Source organism: Heterodontus francisci, chromosome 1 (genome assembly GCF_036365525.1).
Source record: "Heterodontus francisci isolate sHetFra1 chromosome 1, sHetFra1.hap1, whole genome shotgun sequence".
Lineage (NCBI taxonomy): Eukaryota > Metazoa > Chordata > Chondrichthyes > Heterodontiformes > Heterodontidae > Heterodontus > Heterodontus francisci.
In genome coordinates, this window is record NC_090371.1 from 101,992,973 (window position 1) to 102,016,924 (window position 23,952).

Below are 23,952 nucleotides of genomic sequence, written 5' to 3' on the forward strand. Positions count from 1 at the left end.
AGTCTGTCCGCACTTTTATGCTTGGTCAGTGGGATGATTTGGTGGGCGGAGTCAGCACCCAGCAAAAGGTTTATTGGCCCCATTTTCCACTGCGAGGGAGGTGAGGTGTACAAATGAAAATTTATTTTGGCGTTTAGATCTGGCTCCAAACAAGAGATCAGGTCTATATTGGATATATTCAAGGTTTTCATGCATCGGGCTGGTTTTTGTCGAGTTCCCAACGTCGGACTCAGTGGCGGGGTGGGAGGGGGGTGGGTGGTAGCTGGAAGATCACAGCGGCCCGCCACAGAGCCCAATGCCAGGATTGCTGGGCCCAATCTTCCCGGCAGCGGTGAGGCCCCGTGGCGGCCCCTCCTGCCACTCGGTGACTGGACCTGACTTTAAATATTGAAATTGGCTTTCTGCATTCATTTAAATCTAATTCCCCATGATCTTGCCATCGGATCTGGATCTTCAGTGCGATGTGTGGCTATCACACGCCTTCACTTTTCCATCCAAGGAAAGCTGGCACCACCGAGATGGGGAAGGGGGATCAGATCATTTTTAGTGTAGTTGGGGGAATGGGTGACGTCTGCACTTTGTGCATTTATGGGGGGATGGGGGAGGGGTCAACTCTGCACTTTGTGCAGTTTGGGGGAGAAGAGGTCAACTCTGCAATTTCAGTATACTGGGGGGCGTGGTTGGGCCAAACGTTATTTTTAGTGTAGTGGGGAGGGGGAAATGGGGACAACTCTGCATTCTCTGAGCAGCACTGGCAGTCCTTTAAAAATGACCCCAGTGCCTGCGCAGAGACAGCTGACGCCGTTCATGGCATCGCCGAGGCGGTCCCCAGCATGTGATTATGGGAGGCAGCTGGCCTGCATATTTAAATGAGCAGCCGCATTCAAGATCACGGTGACATGGTGTTGTGGACCGCCATTTTTTTTGCCTGCTACCACTCCCAGCAGTGGGAAAATAAAACTCAGCCCATACAATGAGGGGTGAGTTTAATATGCACTCGCGAGACTGCAATGTAAAATTGACACTGAGGTAAAATGTAATCAATGTAATATCAAATAGAGAGAGATTGAGGTAAATTCCAATCAATGCAATACAGGGATCGCAGAGGGAGACTCATTTTAGAAATAGGACAACTTCTGTTGGTGCGTAGGTCTTGGTTTGTGGAGTGCTTTGTAAGGTCCAGTGAAGTTTTACATCTGTGACTGACAGTTGGTTGATTAGATATTGTAAGGTTTTGTTGTAACATTAAAGTATAACATGTGCTGAGTGACAGTTTTTTGATCGATTCAATTCAAGGCACCTGGTGAATGGGGAAGACACATCTTTGGTGGGTGGGGCCTGGCGCACGCAGATGTGTGTAGGGTGGGGACTATGGTGATTGGCACTGCAAAGATTTGGAGGCAGACTGCGATAAATTAGGTTTAAAGAAAAAATAGAGACTGAGCTAAAACATAATCAGTATAATATCAATTTGAGACAGTATGAGGTAATATAAAATAGAGAGAGATTGGGATAAAATATGATATAAAATGCACACCCTTGAACCACAGGGACAGGGTTTGTGGGGTGGGGAGGCTGACAGGAGTTTATGAAAATTTTAGATTCCTATTGTGGTTCAATCAGTTGTTTCGCACTACACTGCTTGGCTTGAGTAAGTGCTGTAAGGCAGTCCTATGGACAATGTGACCGCAATCGCAGTTTAAACAAAGAAATTCAGGAAAAATCAACAATAAATGTTCAATTTGACAATTTTGTTTTTAAAAAGAATACTGACGCTGCTCTTTATTTTTAATCAACTTTAAAATTGTTGGGATAACTTCTCAAGCAATGAAAACATATTGCAAGACACCACTGTAGAATGGTACAAAAAGAAATCAAAGCTTTTAGTGTAATAGGTTAGTGGATTATAACAGCATTGTCCTAGCATGCATACCCATTTTGCCATGCACATAGTTTAAGGAGAGGCGTCAGGGAACTCTTTAGCCCTGTGAGTACTGTGTGTGGCTGAGTTTCTTCCCCATTGTAACATCATGTCAGAAACAAAACTTAAAGAATAAATGACATCAGTTCATCTGGAGCATTTTTCCTGCAGATGTAGGAATTCATTGCATTCCCAATACTCAGAAGGTTAATAGTCAAATCATACACATTAATAAAACCTGTGACTCAATGGATTACAGCAGAATTTCAGTTGACCAAAGTCCCATCGTCAAAACTGCTAATGGAACAACATTAAAGGCATCTTGTTTATACTTTGAAGTGTAATAATAAAGTATCCCATTACTTGCCCAACAAATGGGAAGCATTACACACAGAAATAACCTCTCCATTCTACTGTAACATTACAGTAAACATGTTTGAGGTATTCTAGGTGCTTTGTTGCCCAGGTACCATTTGTTGCAATGGTATTGAAGAAAACAAGGAAAATGCATTTCTTATTGCAATATGGTTTTGCTACTATCTTTACTTTGAGTAACTTCGAGGGAGGTAAACAGATTTCTATTGTAGCAAACAGTATGCATTTAGAAAAAATTACCTAAACAGCAGTACTATAAATGTTTAGATAATTCCTCGTTTGGTTACAGATAAACTGATTGATTTCTTTATTTCAGTAGGAAGGAGGCATTGCTGGATCTGGCGCTGCAGAGTAAGGTGGACCAAGTGGACCAAATGTCTGTGGGGTACTCTTGGGTAAGAGTGATCTTCATATCATAAGGTTTAGATTAAGAATGGAGCAGAGAAAGGAACAATCTAAAGTAGAGCTTCAAAATTGGAAGAGGGTTAACTCCAATGGGATGAGAAGGGATCTAGCCAGGGTAAAATGGAACCAAAGACTGACAGGAAAAACTATAATGGAACAAATGATGATCTTTAAGGAGTACATGTTTCAGGTACAGGCTAGGTACATTCCAACAAGGGTGAAAGGTCGGGGAACCAAAGCCAAGGCTCCTTAGATGATGAGGAAGATAGAGAATATGATGAAACAAAAAAGAGGGTGTATGATGCATGTTAGGTGAATTTTTCAAGCGAGAACCAGGCCAAATACAATAAGTTGAGAGGGGAAGTGAAGAGGCAAATCAGACTGGCAAAGAGAGAATACGAGAATAAAATGGCAGTTAGCATTAAAACGAACCCAAAGATCTTCTACCAGCATGTAAATAGTAAGCAGGTAGTAAGAGGCGGGGTGGGTCCTAATGAGGACTAAGTGAATGATATATTCTTAGAGGCCCAGAGCAAGGCTAGAATACTTAATGAGTACTTTGTGTTGTTTGTTGGTTTGATACGCTGCAACCTTAATTAGTCGAGCTGATTGAGATACTTCAGTCTGAGGTTGATAGAACATGGGTATTTATTATATTAGAATATATACATCTTCACACTAGTCTGTGTGACTCCATCAAAGCCACGTTGCATTTAGCTTCAGGTCTCTCTCATATGTAATCTCTTAGATCATCATGGTAGGAGGTATTCTTTATACTCGCTCAAGATTAACCCTTTCATACCCTTATACTACACTTTGTAGGGTGTTCACTAAGGAAGATGATGCTGACAAAATATCAATAGGTCTGGAGATGGTAGAGGTAATGGATGGGGTGAAAATTGATAGGCAGGATGTACTGGAAAGACTGGCTATGTTACAGTGAATAAGTCACCTGGTCCAGATGGCTTGCATCCTGGGTTGCGAAGGAACGTTGGGTGGAGATAGTGAAAGGACTTGCCATAATCTTCCAATCTTCCCTAGATGCAGGGGAGGTGTCAGAGGTTTGGAGAGTGGTACGGACATCCCTAGTAACTGCAGGTCAGTCAGTTTGACATCAGTGGTAGGTAAGGTTTTAGAAACATTAATCAGAGGAAAAAATCAACAAGGATTCTCTGGGAAGCCAGGGAGGAGATTGCAGAGCCGTTGTTGTTGATCTTCAAGTCGTCATTGTCGACAGGAGTAGTGCCGGAGGACTGGAGGATAGCAAATGTTGTCCCCTTGTTCAAGAAGGGGAGTAGAGACAGCCCTGGTAATTATAGACCTGTGAGCCTTACTTCGGTTGTGGGTAAAATGTTGGAAAAGGTTATAAGAGACAGGATTTATAATCATCTTGAAAAGAATAAGTTCATTTGCGATAGTCAGCACGGTTTTGTGAAAGGTAGGTCGTGCCTCACAAACCTTATTGAGTTTTTCGAGAAGGTGACCAAACAGGTGGATGAGGGTAAAGCCGTGGATGTGGTGTATATGGATTTCAGTAAGGCGTTTGATAAGGTTCCCCACGGTAGGCTATTGCAGAAAATACGCAAGTATGGGGTTGAAGGTGATTTAGAGCTTTGGATCAGAAATTGGCTAGCTGAAAGAAGACAGAGGGTGGTGGTTGATGGCAAATGTTCATCCTGGAGTTTAGTTACTAGTGGTGTACCGCAAGGTTCTGTTTTGGGGCCACTGCTGTTTGTCATTTTTATAAACGACCTGGATGAGGGTGTAGAAGGGTGGGTTAGTAAATTTGCGGATGACACGAAGGTCGGTGGAGTTGTGGATAGTGTTGAAGGGTGTTGTAGGGTACAGAGGGACATAGATAGGCTGCAGAGCTGGGCTGAGAGATGGCAAATGGAGTTTAATGCGGAGAAGTGTGAGGTGATTCACTTTGGAAGGAGTAACAGCAATGCAGAGTACTGGGCTAATGGGAAGATTCTTGGTAGTGTAGATGAGCAGAGAGATCTTGGTATCCAGGTACATAAATCCCTGAAAGTTGCTACCCAGGTTAATAGGGCTGTTAAGAAGGCATATGGTGTGTTAGCCTTTATTAGTAGGGGGATCGAGTTTCAGAGCCACGGGGTCATGATGCAGCTGTACAAAACTCTGGTGAGGCCGCACCTGGAGTATTGCGTGCAGTTCTGGTCACCGCATTATAGGAAGGATGTCGAAGCTTTGGAAAGGGTGCAGAGGAGATTTACTAGGATGTTGCCTGGTATGGAAGGAAGGTCTTACGAGGAAAGGCTGAGGGACTTGGGGTTGTTTTCGTTAGAGAGAAGGAGGAGGAGAGGTGACTTAATAGAGACATACAAGATAATCAGAGGGTTAGATAGGGTGGATAGTGAGAGTCTTTTTCCTCGGATGAGGATGGCAAACACGAGGGGACATAGCTTTAAGTTGAGGGGTGAAAGATATAGGACAGATGTCAGAGGTAGTTTCTTTACGCAGAGAGTAGTAGGGGCGTGGAACGCCCTGCCTGCAACAGTAGTAGACTCGCCAACTTTAAGGGCATTTAAGTGGTCATTGGATAGACATATGGATGTAAATGGAATAGTGTAGGTCAGATGATCGGCGCAACATCGAGGGCCGAAGGGCCTGTACTGCGCTGTAATATTCTAATTCTAATTCTAATTCTAATTTGAAAGTGCAAAGGCCCTTTTGTACTAATGTAAACTGAAGAAGGAATGGTATGTTACTGTGTCAAACTTTCTGTGGAGAGGTTCCTTCGTCAATGTAAGTCAGATGTTACTGTACACTGTAAAATGCTTCATTTCCTTTCTGGTGATCAGTATAGGTTTGATTTAAAATGAAAGATGCAGCAGTCAACAAGGTTTCAAGTGGGCAATCATCATAAAGATCAAAATCCATAATCCAAAATCATATCTAAGTTATTTATTTTAAGAGATATTTCAGCCTTTAAAAGCTCATCAAATTGATGCTTATTCAATCTGCATGCTCAATTTTCTACTTGGATTATTAACATTTTGTTGAGGTTATTTCAAAAGGCTTGCAAAACATTTGGAAAACACTATACACTAATGACAGATTGAAAAGGTGCATATATTTAGATTAATTCTGGATTAACAACTGAGAGTATCTGGAGTACTGCATTCAGTTCCAGGAACTGCATCTCAGTAAGGATTATTGGCCTTGGATGGGATGCAGTGCAGATTAAGCAGAATGGTGACAAAAGGGCTAAAAGCATAAAATTACGAGAACAGGTTGCACAGTCTGGGCTTGTATTCTCTTGAATATAGAAGATTAAGGGGTGATCCAATTGAGATGTTTAAGATAATTAAATGATTTAATAAGGTAGATCGAGAGAAACAATTTCCTCTGGGGGTAGGGTTCAGAACAAATTAGAGTTCGGCCATTCAGGGGTGATGCCAGAAATTATTTCTTCATACAAAGGTCGTCAAAATATGGAACATTTTCTTCTAAATGCTGTTAAGGCTAGCTCAATTAAAAATTTCCAAACTGAGATTGATAAATGTTTATTAGCCAAGTGTTTTAAGAGTTATGGAACCAAGGTGGGTAGATGGAGGTGTTAAGATTCAGAGCAGCCAGGATCTAAGAGAATGGTGAAACAGGCTCAAGGGGCTGAATGGCTTACTTCTGTTCCTATATACACAAGTGTCAACCCTCCTTTGAAATCTCTACAACAGTAATGTTAACCTATCTTTTCTCTTTTTCTTCTTGATCAGTATGTGCAATGTCATAGAGTCATAGAGTCGTACAGCATAGAAACAGGCCCTTCGGCCCACCGCGTCCATGCCGACCAAAGAATTAAGAATATGTTTCTTTGTGTTCTACCAGCCAGATAAAGTAGTGTAGAGGCTGGACATTTCCAAATGTCTAGGAGGAAAGTTGGACAACAGATTATGCTAGATCCCTTTCACACATTTTGTTGCAGTCATCAAAAGTATGCCAATAACAGTAGCTTAGTTTGTCTGCTTGACATCTCAACTGGGGAATAGTGTCAAAAGAGGTGGAGTCAAAATAAGAAGAAATTTATTGACAATTTCAATCAGAGAGATCATAAGGTTAGTAGACAATTTATGAATGTTTACAAGCACACCAATGGATGCTCTCCTGAGACTCGGTTAAGCAAACAAAATCAAGGGTTGAACTTTATTTGTAGGCCACAGGTCCTGACGTCAAGACCGGAAGTGGATATGGCATCTGTTGAGGCAATGAGCAACCAGCCGAACGCGATGAAGTGGCTGCTGGCCAATTAAGGTTCAGGAGACTCAGGGATTGTCCAGCAAGAAGTCAGAGGCAGCACAGAGGCAGCGACAAGTGATACCACAGAAGTTCCAGGCGCCAAATTTAAAGGACTGACAGTTCTGCACTCACTGCTGCCTGGTGTGACACAGCTCTTGCTTGACTGCTGCCTAGTGTGACATAAACCCTGCACTGAGGAGTGCGATGGATTGGATCAGAAGCCTGCAGGCAGAAGGAAGACCCCAGGTGGCCCCATGGTTCAGTGATAACTCTGGCCAGACTCTGATCCAGGCTACAAGGGAAAGGAGGGCGGGTCCTCTTCCCTAGGGCTGGGAGGAACAGACTGGCCCACCTGACTTGGGGTCACCACAAGCACCTGGATCCAGTGTAGGAAAAGTGCCAATGACCAGATCCGGTTTGCCAAGGTGAGTGCTCCATACATTTCCAACCCTTTGAGCCTAGCTTTTGTCAAAGCGAGCGACTGTATTGGGTGGAGAGGGAGTGACCACCCAGATGTGACAATGGGATTATGAAGTCTGAGATGGGGGTGGCCTGAGGCATGGCTGCATCTCAGTAAGTGGTGCCCATCAGTCAATGCATTCCCCTGCATAATCCCTCGAGAGTGGCCGCATGCAGGAGACATATGTGTACCCCCATGATTTCTCGTTGGACTAGTAGCATCAGAGATCTGAGGCTTTTATCTGCTGGGAGACTAACTTTGTTCATCATTGAGTCTGCAAGAGAAGACAGACCACAGTAGGAAGCAGCGTGCCAAGACTGGCGGCAGAGTGCCTTATCTCCATGTCCTAACCCCGATGGAGGAGGAGGTCATGGAACTGGCAGGTCAACAAGGTGGCGACGCCATAGCTGATGGTGAGACAGGAGCACCTACCCAAGAGAGTGAGTGGCCATCTCCAGGGGCACAAGGGTGTAACTGGTGCCAAAGAGCCATGCTGCGCACATGATCACCACTGCATCAATGGAGAAACACAGTCGGGTGGTAGGAATGTGATGATGAGCAGACACTAATCCTTCAATGTCTATGATTTCTCATGCAGGTCAAGATGAACGGAAAATGAGAGAGCTCAAGAGGTTGGAGTCAGCCGGCACCTCTGAGGAGGAGTAAGTAGTCTCAGAGGGTCCACCGTCTCATTGTTGCCCTGCACCCTCCACCAACGCAGATACTCTCATGTTGGTGGGTAGTCGCATGCACTTGGATTTGAGCACACAAGCTGGTGAGCTCAGCACCGACGTGCCAGGGCAGCTGACGGAGGCTGTGACAGGTCAGGCCACTGGCAGTCGGGAACCCAAGGATGATGACATGCCTCCGGTGTCAGCGGTAACACGAGAAATGCTGAAGTGAGAGGTCAGGCAACATCTGGCAGAGATGCCAGAGGCTTTGCGTACACGAGCATGGAGGATGCAGGAGTCCATTCAGGCCTTGGGTGCTGTACTGTCTCTGTCGATTGTGGTCTGGCTTCCTCCATTGAGAGATTGGTAACTCTCATGGAGAGCCACATCCAACATCCATTGGCTGTAGGAGACCTGTACACCATTGCTTTATCCCCGAGTTCCATGCAGCAGTAGCAAGGTGAGAGGGTGACGATGAACCTGGAGTCTCCACCAGGTCCAAGTACCTCTCCAGTTAGCAGGAAGGTACAAGTTTGCCTTAAAGGGGGGTGGAGCAGCTGCCTGCCACATCTGGGGGTTCCTCTCAGGGTGCTCTTGGTGTAGGCAGTCGCTTCAAAGCCCCTCTGCCAGTGATGCCAGCGCCTCCAGCATCCCCGAAGACAGAGGAAGACCCTGCACCTTTACTGGATGCCTTCAATGTGCAGGGGCCCTTCAGAGGATGGCTGCCAAGGTTATCCCTAGCCAGAGGGCAGCAAGATCTGCAGCCTGCCTCCACTTCAGCTGACAGTGCTGGGGGAGCATCACAATAAGCACCCGGAAAAGATGTAAAAAGAGCACCTAAATGCTCTTAGAGAATCATGGGTGAAGATGCAGTAGAAATGGGTATTCGTGCGTTGGTTGTGATGTGGAATAAAATAATAATATTCACTCACCACATCTCCTTTCTGTTGTTGGTGCCTTTTGGGAATTCATTTGAACCCTTCCAGCCCCTTGGGACCAAGCCCCAAGCGCTGAATGTATTGCCACTGAGCAAAGTGCACCTGGATGCTACAGTACAGAAGGAAGGAGGCGACAACAGGGCTGCTTAAAGGTAAGGCTTTATTGCCGCGTTCCAGAAGGTCGTAAGGTTCAAAGGAAACATGAATTTATAAGGGTGTCTCGTGCCTCCTTAGCGCATATCTCATGGTGTCTTTCCTGCTGTGCCTGGGGCCCTTTATCTGGCACTGCTGGGCAGCATCCTCCTCCACATCCTTGTCATCGGTTGCGGCATTGCGTTCACGATATCCTCACTGGTTAAAGCCTCACCCTTTTATAGCACCAAGTTGTGCAATGCACAACACACCCCCACAATATAGGAGACCCTCGCTGAGGCATATTGAAGGGCTCTCCTGGATCGATCTAGGCACCTAAATGTCATCTTCAAAAGACCAATGACCCGTTCGATGGTCACTTGGGTTGACCCATGGCAAGTGTTGTACCTCTCTTCTGCATCCGTGCATGGAATCCTCACAGGAGTCAGTACCCATGTTCTCAGTGGGTAGCCCTTGTCTCCTAGGATCCATCACTTAAGGCACACAGGGGCACAGAAAAGATCTGGCACCTGGGACTGTTTTAGTATGTAGGTATTCCCGGGAATTGTGCACACACCTGTAAGATCTGTTTGCAGTGGTTGCAGATGGGTCGTACGGTGAGGGAATGGAAGCCCTTCCAGTTAATGAAGGCAGAAGGCTGGCTCGTGAGAGCTTTGATGGCCACATGAGCGCAGTCAAGGTCCCCAGTGATGGCCCGAATCCTATAGCCCTCTCAGCTTGACTGTTTGGATCAGTGCAGAAGTGCATATAGTCGCTGGCCCTCCTGAATATTGCATTGGTGACTGGGAGATTCCACACATGTCTCCGCTTGATCCCTGGAATGATCTGATGGCAAAGAAGTTTGGTGCCACAATGACCTTCAGCACCACTAGCATCAGGTGCCCACCAAGTCCCACGGGCCTCAGTTCATCCTGCATCATGGCATATTGATGGCCTCCCTGGAGAGGCGTGGGCTTCAGAGACACTGCTGCTTGGACATCTGCAGGCAGTTAAGCCGTGGCCGGTAGACCCTTTCTGGAGGGTAGCTTCTTTTGCATGCCGGAGGTTGTTGGCGTGCCCCTCTGCATCCACCTCCAGCATCTCATTCGCGAGGATGGCCCTCCTGGGGCCCCCAAGTTGCTGGTGTTCCCCTGCCCATGTCTGAACCCTCCTCCCACTCTGCTGCTCCTCCTCCTTCACAGGGGCCTTGGAAGCCACGGTGAATGAGGCCCATGTGAGGTTGCCTCTCTAACTGAAAGGCCTTCAGGCTGAACAGACATTCCCCCCACCTTACTTGTGACCGTCAATGAGGTGGCAATGCCCCGATGCCACCCTGGTATGGCTCCCCTGCAGCGCTGGCACATTAGCCCCCACTCCTTACAATGCTTCAGAATGCCCCCCCCACCCTACCTGCCAAGCAATGCTGCCTCACCCGATGGCTTCCCCGCAAAGTCAACAATGAGCTCCCACCTCCTTGTCACCTCCTTCCACCAGGCGAGGCCCTGAAACCGTATGGTCCCCATGTGCCATCAAGAAAATTTGAAACTCTGAATAAAATTGCCATGTATTGGGTTGTTAAGTACCTTAATTGGCTTCCCACCTCATGAATGTGTGAAGTCCGCCCTCCATGTCGGCTGCCGACAGTAAAATCCGGAACAGATGTCATGATGTTGGATTTCCTATCTGACATCTTCCATCCCTATTTTATGCCCTAGCCACCTCCATTCCCATCTCAAACTGCCCCAAGTAATTCATGGATTTATTTATTTTATTTTAAAGAATTTAATGCCTGTTAAAATTCCAGATTAAGGCACTTGATATGAATAGAAGTATACTAATATTCAAATAGTTCAATTTCAGGGAAAAAATGCAGGAAGCTTTACTTTGCACATAACTGTTCTGTACCTAGCCTGGGAATGCTCAATGTAGACACTGGGTGACAAAAAGATAAACATATTTTTATCTTGAGCACTGACATCCATAACTTTGATAAGCACACAAAAACTGATTTTATGTAAAAATGTACTCCTCTATTATTTTAATGTGGATATGTTTCAGTACTGGCATGTTTGAATTTTATAGGCTACTGTGGTGGATATCATTTCATATGCCAAATGAAAAATGCAGAGGCTTTGGGACCTCAGCATGAAACTGTTTCTAATTTGACACCCACACTGGGTGCCATAATTCTGGGGAGATCATCCTCTTGGGGTTGATTTCTTCCCATTAGGCTCTCCACAGGCCAGTGGTGAGCTGGCATGAGTTCTGCAGTGAGCCTAATAAAAGCTCCAAAATGTTTGCCAGCAAATGTAATCAATCCCAGAGAGGATCGATTACTTTTAAAAGACTTTTGTGCAAAATAATTTTTAAAATGTTAAGTCTTTGGTTTTATTAAGGTAGCATGGCGCTGCTCTGATTTTCCTGCTTGGAGTCAGGGTTGGTTTCCCTGCTACACCGTACAAGTGTAGATTGCACACTCAGCCTACTGAAATGTCTAATTTTGAAAGGGGTCGTCATCCTTTTACGTACATGTCTGGCAGTCTACTGGTAGAGCAGGAATGCTGGAAATGCAGCTCCCTGATCAACTATAGATATAACTATACTTTTGCTTTCAAATTATCTGTTTGATGGGTTGATACTTTGCTGCTCAGTGACCATTTTCTCCATTACACGTAGGGCAGGTATATCACAAAAACATTAATATAGGTCCACTCAAACTAAATTCTATTCCAAAGTAAATTTCATCCATGTTCTGAGATCAATAGCTTTTAGCATTTGGGGAAAGAGAAAAATCAGGTAATATATAAATAGGAAAAGTTAAAAAAATGGACCTCCATCTAAAAAAAGACTTCAAAAGGCATTTTAAGCTTTTTGTGTGGTGAAGACAACAACAACATGAAAAAATACCTCATCAATGCACATTTGACTACTGCTGATCAAAAAATGCCTGGTTTAAAGCCCATTTGAATCCTTGCAAGAAAACTCTTATATGTGAACAGGTCAATTGAATTTGATTTTCAGCATTTTACAGACTAATACCTATATTGACCAAGAGAAATGGTTATTAATATATTGACTAAAGCTGCAAATGTAACCAAAATTTTTTTCTCAGAAAAATCATTTCAAAATAGAGGACGAGTAATATATCAATCTATATTCGGCTTTTGCAATTTTTTTAGATTTGGATTTTGGGACAGGCACAATTAAATTATTAATCATCAATGAGATTGGTTTCTATGTATGTTATTTGATCTGGAATAAAGTTCAAATAAAAATGATCTCCCCAATTGAGAGCTTCCAACATTTTGCAGCTTTAACAGCAGAGGATCTGATTTGAAGCAACCATGTCACAAAAGTCAATAAATCTGGTAGGCACACACAAACAGGCCAGAGGGAATAAACCAGGCAGATTTTTATTCCTGCATCACTTACAACGGAGTCAAACCCATGCACCAGCATCGTGGACTTTCAGTTGGAGGATGCTGGGACCCACTGATGCCTTACAACATTTTATACAAGTAAATAGAAAACAGTTACATTAGCTTAGACAGTATAACACTGGTACAAGGTGCACATTCATTACAGTCTCAATGTTAAAGTATCTCTTTCTTCTTGGTATTAAGAAACCCCTTTTCACTCACTTCTGTTTTGCCCTCGTCAGAGAAGTTATAAAAACTATTAATAAACTGTGATATAACTATGTGAAATATCAAACCATTATTAAGGAAAACTACTTGTTGTGAGGCATAGACTTAAAAGAAATAAACTATTCAGTGTTAGTCAATCCATCTGCAGTATCAGTCATGAACAAATTATATTAACATGATGGTTTGGAGATAAATGTTGAGGTGACTGAGAAAATTAGCCAAGAGACATAAATGAAGTTTTGAGCTCTTCAACTTTTAATAAAACACATGTTATTCCCTATATTTAATTTCAACCTTTTCGGTTTGAGGCATGAATGGCATATTTCACAAAAGAAACTTACTAAAACAAAATATAGACAGCACAATAGATAGTACTTTGATTTACCAACATAATGATTACTTTAAGTGCACCAATAACTTAGAATAATGGACACTATGAAGGTAGTTAATGTTAAAAGATGTAATTCAATCAAGGGTTTCTGATGAAATTAAAAGCATGGGAACAAGGTCATAATAAAGTGAGAGTGTTAAATCTTGAGCACTGTTGAACAGCATCTATTATTCAGTGTAAAAATAATACTCAATAAGATGTACTAACTACAATGGTGAAATTAAAAATTGTACTGTAGGGATCAAGTAATGTGTGAATACTGTTGACAGTTATAAGTATGCTCCACACTGAGGGGTTTTAACAGTCAACAGTGGCATGCGCAAAGAACAGGAGGTAGAATGGGTTGGATTTTGTTGAGCTCCTGACGCTGGGCTCCGTGGCACCGGGGGCTCCGGAAGATCGCAGCGGCCTGTCACGGAGCCCAACGCCGGGAATGCCAGGCCTGATCTTCCCCTCTGCGACAGGACCTGAATCTTGGTAATCAAATCACCTATTTAAATGCACTTAAATGGAAGCTGGCACGATCTTACTGGCAGTTCCGGATCTTCTGAGTGACGTGCGGCACTCCCCCACCTTCACTTTCCCGTCCAGGGAAAACTGGTGCCACTGAGGTGGAGAAGGGGGAGCTCTGCATTTGTAGTGAAGTTGGGGGGGGCAGGAGAAGGAGTCAACTCTGCATTGTCAGTGTAGTGGGGGGGGAGGAAGGGTTGAACTCTGCACTTAGGTCAGTTGGGGGGGGGGTAAAAGGGGTCAACTCCGCACTTCATGCAGTTGGGATGGAAAAGGGGCAATCAGGGCTTTTCTGGCGCAGTTGGTGGGTCAAACTTTATTTTTTGTTGTAGTTGGGCAGGGGGCAGGGTCAACTTTGATCTGTTAATGCAGGCCTGGCAGCCCTTTAAAAATGGCACCAGCACCTGCGCAGGAACAGGCGATGTCGTTGACATCAGATGTGATGAAAGGTCACTGACCTGAAACGTTAACTTTGCATCTCTCGCCACAGATGTTGCCAGACCTGCTGAGTATTTTCCAGCACTTTTTGTTTTTATTTCAGATTTCCAGCATCTGCAGTATTTTGCTTTTATTTTAACTTTTTTTAAAATATTGGTTGTATCGCAGTCTAAGTGCACCAAGTATTTCACTGGTTTATCTGTCAGGTGGCAATGCTGATGGGTGGTTGTGTAAAAACATTCAATCAGTAAAAATGTAGAATAAATGGAGAAGAATGAAAATTACATTTGTAGCCACAAACAGGCTTACTAATTTTATAGTTTTTGCTTTTGTTTCAAACACGGACATCATATGCTTGTTAGATTGAAGGGACTGTGCACCACTCCTCCATAAAAATCTCTACTGAATATCTCTTACATAAACTGTTGGTCAGGTGTAAGAAGGTTTCTTTCCCTTTTATAATGGATTAAAATTGTAAATTGAACGCATGAATATCACTCACAATGAAAGACATACCAAATACCTACAGATCAATCACCAGAAATTGTTGATTGCATACTCTTTTAATTGAGAATTTGTTATGCTGCATGCCCTTGTAAATGTGGTATGTGTCTTCTTTATGAATAGAACTCAAAGGGTTTGGTACATTTAAACTGGGATACAATTCAGGATTATTAATTCTTTCATGGGATGTGGGCGTCACAAGCCAGGCCAGCATTTATTGCCCATCCCTAATTGCCCTTGAACTGAGTGGCTTGCTAGGCCATGTCGAGGGCACGTAAGAGTCAACCACATTGCTGTGGACCTGGAGTCACATGTAGACCAGACCAGGTAAGGACAGCAGATTTCCTTCCCTAAAGGACATTAGTGAACCAGATGGGTTTTTACAACAATCAATAATGGTTTCATGGCCATCATTAGACTCGCTTTAAATTCCAGATTTATTAATTGAATTCAAATTCCACCTTCTGCTGTGGTGGGATTCGAACCCATGTCCCCAGAGCAATAACTGGGTCTCTGGGTTACTAGTCCAGTGACAATACCAGTACTCCACTGACTCGAAATAACAAATTAGCTCTACTTCCATTTCTGTTTGTGGTTAATGATTGGAAATTGTATCATCACTCAGAGGTCACAGCATTGCAATGCCTGGAATAACAATTTTTCAGATATCTAAGTCCTAGATGACCTTTGTGAGCTGGTCATGTGGTCAGTAACCAATGAGAAAGCAATAACTTGTGTTTTTACTAAAAATGCAACTGTATACCCTGATTCGAAGAAATTAAATGGATCGAAAATCTACTTTCTATTGCATTTTCTAATAATTTTAAAGAGGATCCTCAAATAAACTATAGCTCTAAAATTGCACACCTCCATTCAAGCACAAATCTTGCAAATTTGGATATCTATGTATGGATCGACTAGCAAGAATTAAATTATTTGAGTATCTTAGGAATAATTAATTTTCATGAAAGATTTCTTACTTTATAGGACAAAAGGTTATGCCCTGAATGGAACATACTTGTCAGTTCAGTATCTTAATTCAGCCAATAAGCCAGTTACAGCTGATCCAAAAATGGGCTTTCAGCATAATATGTAGGGATCTAAATTGCAAGGAGGGTTTTAATTAATGTCATTTATTGATGAAAGATGAGGCAAATCTAAAGTCTTAGAAAATGAAATAAATGAGCTATGGTTCTTTCAAAACCAAAGGGCTAGGTTAAGCTTTGTTGGGTGAGGCCTTAGTCAAACCAAATTTTATTTTATTCATTCATGGGATGTGGGCATCATTGGCAAGGCCAGCATTTGTTGCCTATCCCAATTTGTCCTTGACAACTGAGTGTCTTGCTGGGCAATTTCAGAGGGCAGTTAAGAGTCAATGACATTGCTGTGGGTCTGAAATCACATGTAGGCCAGACGAGGTAAGGGCGGCAGATTTCCTTCCCTAAAGAACATTAGTGAACAGATGGGCTTTTACGACAATTGATGATAGTTTCATGGCACCATTACTGAGATTAACTTTGAATTCCAGATTTTTTATTAATTGAACTTAAATTCCACCAGCTGCCATGGTGGGATTTGAACCTGTGTCCCTAGGGCATTAGCCTGGGTCACTGGATTACTAGCCCAGTGACATTACCACTATGCCACCATTTCCCATTAATTAAATGGTGGACTTTGTTAACTTTTTTAAAGCTTTATGTTTCTGTATGGTCCAATTTTCATTTTACGATTATTTATTAAGATACCAGTGCATTTAAAACTTTGCCCTAATATGCAAATGTGATTTATTTTAAACAAACGCAAAAATAATTTTGTACATAATTTGACATTTTCCAGAACAATAATGCTGGACTCAATATAGATTTTTGCAATTTGTGATTGATTTCATGACTCTGCATGCATCGAAGCATAGCCAGACAAAAATCATCTGTTCTGTCTGGATCCTATCTTTGCATACTGCCCATTTTGGCCACCTTGTGAATCATGGACTCTGGTCCCTGTAGTTGTTTCCAGTTCCAAATTTAGGAAAGGGGACCACTCATTATGGTGGGCACATGCTGCAACCTGCACACTGCTGAAAAAATAGACAAAGATCTAGCCCACTACACAGCATTCTCATTTTAGTATCTTGACACGTGTTTAAGAAGCTGCACTCCACTGTGAGGATGTAAGAGTTATGGGTTTATTCATATATACAATCAGTCACCATTGTGCGCAATGAATTGCTTTTTTGAAGCACACAAGAAAATTGTTGCCTCATTGTTTTGCTGTAGCCTAAAAATTGCGAGTGCCGATGAATGCTTAGTGCATTTGTAGCACATTCCTTCAAATGCTTTATATGATTCCATAAAAGATTTCATTGCCCTTATAATTTCTATATTTGGATGAATTGTATTAAGAGCTACAATTGGATGAAACCGATTAACCCTTTAAAATTATATCTTATGTACTAGTGTGCGAACGCTAACACGTTCAGCTGCAATTCCTCTCTCCACTACCATAGAATTAGTGTTACATAGGAACATGGGTAGGTCATTTAGCCCTTCCAAACTGTTCCACATTTCAAGGAGATTAAGACTGATCTGTGACCTAACTCCATATTTCTGACTTTGCCCCATTTCTCTTAATACCTTCAGTTATCAAAAATCTATTAATTTCACATTTAAATTTAATAATTAATCTAGCATCAATTGCCACTTGTGGAAGAGAGTTCCAAACTTCTACCACCCTTTGCATGTCGAAATGTTTCCTAATTTCACTCCTGAAAGGTCTGGCTCTAATTTTTAGACTATGTCCCCTAGTCCTAGGCTCCTTACCCAGCAGAAATAGTTTCATATTATCTATCCTATCTGCTCCCCTTAGAAAACTACAATCAAAGCACCTGTTGGGCTGGATTTGTTGAGCTCCTGGCGTCAGGCTCCGTGGCGGGGGTCGGAAGATCGCAGCGGCAGCAGCTCACCACGGATCCTGACGCCGGAAATTCCGGGCCCGATCTTTCTGGCGGTGGGGAAGCTCCGTGGTGGCACATCCGCCACTCTGTGGCAGGACCAGGATTTCAGTATTAATATCAGCTATTTAAATACATCCTACCAGCAGTTCCAGATCTTCAGAGTGATGTGCAGCACCTCCACGCCTTCACTTTCCTGTCCAGGTAAAGCTAGTGCCATCGAGGTGGGGAAGGGGGAACTCTGCATTTGTAGTGCGGGGTGGGTGGGAGAGAAGGGGTCAAATCTGCATTGTCAGTGTAGTGGGGAGGGGGTGAAGGGTTGAATTCTGCACTTCGGTCAGTTAGGGATGTGAAAGAGGCCAACTCTGCACTTAATTCATTTGGGATGGAAAAGGGGTAATCAGGGTTTTTCTGGTGTAGTTGGGGGAGGGGTGGTGGGTGGGTCAAACTTTATTGTTTGTTGCAGTTGACGGGGTCAACTTTGATCTGTCAACACAGGCCGGGCAGCCCTTTAAAAAACGGCAAGTGATTGGGACGGACGCCGCCCTGCATATTATAATGAGACGCTGCGCATTAGATCGCGGTGGCATGGCGGCACGAAAATAAAATCCAGCCCCTTATCCTTCTAAATTTCTGGAATACAATCCTAGGGCTGAATTTGGCACGCCGCCATGCCACCACGATCGAGAGCATGGCAGCTCATCTCCATACGCAGGGTGGTCCGCCTCTCCCCACTCACGTGGCGAGCTGTGCCCCATTCCCCACCACCCCCCCCCAGCAATACACAGATAATAAATGGCAGCCCTGATCCCCCTCCACAAGAACACTTAAATTGAATAGTTGACCTCTCCTCCCCGCAACTGCACAAAGTGCAGACGACACCCTTTCCCCCACTCCCCCACACTAGAATTGCAGGGTTGACCCCATTTCCCCCCCACCCCATTCCACTAAAAATCCTAAGTTACCCCTTCCCCGCCTCGGTGGTGCCAGCTTTCCCTAGACGGGAACGTGAAGGTGCATGAGTGCCAGCCATTGCACGGAAGATCGCTGACAGCTGGTAAGATCATGGGGAATGGTACATTTATTTATTCATGTTCTTTATTTCAGTAATTAAAGTCAGGTCCCATCACTGAGCGGCTGAGAGTGGCGGACGGGGGCCACCAGGAGGATCAGGCCCAGCAATCCCGGAGTCAGGCCACTGCTGCTGCGACATTCCAGCAGCCCCTCCGACCACCACCCCCCGCCCCCCGCCCCCGCCACGGAGCCAACATTGGGAGCTCAACACAATTCAGCCCCTAGTTTGTGTAAGCACTCCTAATTTAACACTTGGAGTCCAGGTACCATTCCAGTAAATCTACACTACACTCCCTCCAAGGCCAAGATATCCTTCCTAAGATGTGGTGCCCAGAACTGCTCACAGTACTCCAGGTGTGGTCTAACGAGGGCTTTGTACATAACATAACTTCTACTCCCTTGTATTCTAGTCCTAAAGATATATAGCCCAGCATTCCATTCGTATTTTTGATTATTTTCTGTACCTGTTCATAACAGTTTATTGATCTATATACCTGTATTCCCCAAGTTTCTTTGGACCTTCACTTTTTCAAGATTCTCATCATTTAGAAAGTACCCTGTTCTATACTCTTTAGGTCCAAAATGGATAACCTCACATGTGCCTACATTGAAATCTATTTGCCACAGTTTTTCCCATTCACTTAATCTATTAATACCTTCATAATTTTATGCTTCCATCTACACAGCTTACAATGTCAGTGTTAAATTAAAATAAATGACAATGCTCCTGCTAAAATAGTGGTGCGATGAATTACAGGCAAAAGCATTAGTGTTTGAACACTAATATAATAAGCCATAATGTCCAGATCATTGAGCATTGAGTTTAAAGTTTTCACCCTGAAAAGTGTCCATGCAGTGCATATAATTTAAAACACAATAAAATACAACTATATTTTGGATTTTTCTGAGTCATGGAGAATGTTAATCTTATCATCGTACTTGGCCAATAAATGAAGATACTCATTTTACTCACATATCACTTGCAATGGAGGAGTTCCTTGACATGGACTTTGGAGACAGATCATAGTCACTATCAGATCGGTACAGGAAGGACTCCCGCCGCTGACTGTGCACAAAGTTGGCCTGTAGAATGAGTCCTGAGCCAGGACTCGTCATTGGATCTAAGGGACTCCGTCCTGATGATGTGCCATTGTCCACGTCAAAACTGAAAGGAAAACAATATGAATAAGGAACAAATATAATAATTATTGTTGTACAGGACATGCATTAAATCCTCAAACACTGTTTTTATTTATTCAACCTAAGGTGATATGTACCCTATTTGTACTTACATATTGCTGGAAATAATCATCAAGGAAGACTACAGAACAGAAATGTCTCTTTTTTACCCTCGAGAGGAGTGGATATATGGGCCATACCCCAACAAAAGCAATTAGGGTTGCACTACCTTTAGAAAAAGACCTAATTAAATCTTTGTGCAGGAAGAGGGCTGAAAGTTACAGTGATAAGTTTTAATTCAGGACATATAATATTTTATAAAAAATGATAGCCCCTGAGCTGCTAGGGCCACAGAAATAATACTCCACAGAAGGCAGCCAAACAGTCAGGATGAAATATTGGGCCATAATTTTCTGCAGGACTGTATCTAACAGTTTCTCCTCAAAGTTAGATTTGCCCTTGCGCATTTAGGTTTCTAATTTTATTTGGGGGGGGAGCAAGATACTGAAAGTGCAAACTAATAATTGCACGGCAAGAGAAACAAGGCATCTGGTGAACAGGAGAAGCAATAGTGTACCTCCTTAACCAATCAACTTTAAGGCTTCTGAAATTAACAACACAAGGGCTGAGAAGGAAGTGCTAATTAGAATGGGTGAATGTAAAGAATGTAATGAAAGTACTTCCATTTTTTAATATTTTGTGAGGACTCGTTCTTTAAAATTGTGGAAATGGATTCCTTTGGATAACTGCAGGGATTACATAGATGCTGGACTTAGTTTTTTTTTTAAAAGGCAGCTGCAAGGACTTTGGGACTTGGTTCAGAAACACTTACTGGAAGTCACATGTCTTCGACTAAGTAAACAAGAAGAGCCTTGGTGACTAGGGGAATTGTTTACAGAGAAGAGACATGTCATGATTTATGGTGGTCAATAGTTGATTTTGTTTTGAATACTGTTTTGAGACAGTTGGGATTGCAGCCTGCTGAGAGAAGCACCCAGCTCATCCTTTCTCCAACTCTCGGAGAAACCCTGAGAATCCAATGTGATTGCTGAAACCCCTGATGCCACATTTCTCCTGGTAAGCCTGCCAGACTAAGCTTGACGTCGCTTGAAGAGAACTGCTCCAAAAATATCCCAGTGCCAGCCATCTACGTGTATTTGGGATGTCAGAATAATAGGACAACTGATATCATTTCATATCTTCTCCTTTTCCTTCAAGAATTAACAAGTATGTCACCAAAGTATTTTTTTTGTCTTTTTTTTGTAATGAGCTCTCTGCAGAGAAAACTTCTTTAATTTTCCTTTAACCAGGATATACGTGTGTGTGTATGCACGCGCGCACACGCGTTGGGCTAATTTAAAAGGGAACTTTCATATTTCAATCTGTGTGTTAATGCTTTGCATCTTTTGACTACCTCTTGCTTTATAATAAATTGATGTTGTTTATTAAAGAAACCAGGTTGGTGGATTTTATTCTGAAATAGAAAGAGTATATAATTGGCCGTATCAGTAACTGGGTAAACATTTAAGTATATGTTGTGACCTGTGGAGAAGTGGAACTAGATGCCCTCCTCCCGCATCGATCATCACATATAATTAGGAGCTCTGTGCGGGATAACCCAAAGACGACGACGTGCAATTGTTACTGGGGTAATAATAATTGAAAAGGTGAAAAGGAAAACACCAGGTTTCTTGTGCATTAAAGTAAGATTTACACCACCAGAATGGCTTTGTCAGTTGGGGGGAGGGTGACTTATCCCTGAGTGATTTGAAGAACTTAACCAAGGCTAGGCAAAAAGAATTGGCAGAAAATTTGGAGTTGGAGTTAGAGTTAAAACCAGGGGCTAAGAAAGCAGACATAATTGAAGTAATAGCACAGCATTTGAAATTGGAAGAAGGAAAATGCAATCCAGATGGTGGTTCAGTTGAATTAGCTAGGATTCAGTTCCAGATGAAGCAGCTTGAACTTGTAAAAGAAAACAAGATGAAAAAGGTTGATCTTGAACAGGAAAAAGAATCGTAAATGAAGAAACTTGAACTTGAAAGAGAGGAAAGGGTAAAAGAGAGAGCATTTCAAAGAGAAAAAGAAAGGGAATTAGAATTTAAAAAGCTGGAACTAAGACAAGAGGGTGGCCTCGACACCAGGGAAAATTCTGGTGAGGAAAGATCTGACTCCAGCCTAGGACCCAGTGAAGAGCTCTTTCAATTTGTGCAAGCGCTCCCGCAGTTTGAGGAAAGGGACGTAGAGGCATTTTTCATTTATTTTGAAAAGATAGCCAGACGGATGAAGTGGCCAAAAGAAAGCTGGACACTACTCATGCAAAGCAGGTTGATGGGCAGAGCTCATGAAGTTTGTGCCATGCTTTCAGAGGTGGCTTCTGCAGATTATGAGAAGGCAAAGCTATTCTCGCTGTTTATGAGTTAGCCCCTGAAGCTTACAGGCAGAAACTTCAGAACCTCCGGAGACAGCCTGGGCAGACTTATGTGGAATTTGAGAGGGTAAAGCAAATTAATATTGATCGTTGGATATGGGCTGTAAAGGTAGAGGCCTTGTATAAGACCCTTAGGGAAATAATTCTCCTGGAAGAAATTAAAAATTCACTTCCTCCATCAGTAAGAACCCATGTAGAGAACCAGAAGGTTTCAACAGCCAGACAGACCCCTAAGATGGCTGATGAATATGAGCTTGTTTACAAGCCCAAACCCTTTTTCCGTCACCCCCACAAATCCAAGAAAGATAGAAGGTGGGAGGATGAAAGGAAGGCAAGTAGCTGGGGACAAGAAGGGACAGCTGGGAACGGCCCGGGATCTTCCCCTCAGGCCAGAAAAGAAGGTGCTGAGGGTGGAGGTGAGGTCCAAAGGTCGAAGTATTTCCATTGCCACAAGGTGGTACACCTTTCTGCAGAATGCTGAAAGTTGCAAGATAAACCATGGCACTTATTGGAGTGCACAGGGCCAATGTAGAGAAAGGGGCCCTGATTGAGAGTACGACAGAGCAAGCTGTAGCTCTGACTGCAGCTGTAAGGCCAAGTACAGAAATCACTGTAAGTGCAGGGAACGTGAACAAGTTACCTGAGAGTTATAGGGAATTCATGTCAAAAGGAAAAGTAACTCCTTATCCCTCAAGTGAGGCAGGTAAACCTATAGTTATACTTAGAGTCACAGAGTCATAAAATCGTACAGCATAGAAACCGGCCCTTCGGCCCACCGCATCCATGCCGACCATGATGCTTATCTAGACTAATCCCACCTTCCAGCATTAATTCCATATCCCTCTATGCCTTGCTCATTCAAGTACCTGTCCAGATGCCTCTTAAATGTTGCTACTATTCCTGCCTCCACCACCTCCTCTGGCAGCTCATTCCAGATACCCACTATTCTTTGTGTGAAAAATTTACCCCTTTGATCCCCTTTAAACCTCCTCCCTCTCACCGTAAATCTATGCCCTCTAGTTTTAGTCACCCCTACCATGGGAAACAGACTCTGGCTATCTACCCTATCTATGCCTCTCATAATTTTATATACCTCTATCATGTCCCCTCTCAGCCTCCTTCGCTCCAGGAAAAACAGACCCAGCCTATCCAAACTCTCTTTATAGCTCAAGCCCTCCAAACCAGGCAACATCCTTGTGAATCTTTTCTGCACCCTCTCTAGCTTAATCATATCTTTCCTGCAGTGCGGTGACCAGAAATGCACACATTACTCCAAATGCAGCTACACCAACGTTATGTACAACTGTAACATGACGTCCCAACTCTTGTACTCAATGCCTCGGCCGATGAAGGCAAGAATGCCATACTCCTTCTTCACCACCCTGTCTACCTGTGTTGCCACTTTCAGGGAACTATGTACTTGCACCCCAAGGTCTCTCTGCTCAACAACACTCCCCAGGGCCCTGCCATTCACTGTATATGTCCTGCCCTGGTTTAACTTCCCAAAATGCATCACTTTGCACTTGTCTGCATTAAATTCCATTTGCCAATCCCTTGCCCACTTTCCTAGTTTATCTATATCCTGTTGTAACCTTAGACAACCTTCTTCACTGCCCACTATACCACCAATTTTGGTGTCATCTGCAAACTTACTAATCATGCCCCCAAC

General features: G+C 43.3%; 1 protein-coding gene across 7 annotated transcripts in view; it reads right to left on the reverse strand.

Annotated features, from left to right (window-relative positions):
• pde4d (phosphodiesterase 4D, cAMP-specific) overlaps positions 1-23,952 on the reverse strand; it is a 1,078,190-nt gene that overhangs the window by 257,060 nt on the left and 797,178 nt on the right. For all 7 annotated transcript variants that reach the window (XM_068033694.1, XM_068033684.1, XM_068033731.1 and 4 more), the window contains exon 2: positions 19,647-19,838. In XM_068033694.1, coding sequence (XP_067889795.1) covers positions 19,647-19,838 — 192 coding nt within the window. The remainder of the gene's footprint in view (positions 1-19,646; positions 19,839-23,952) is intronic.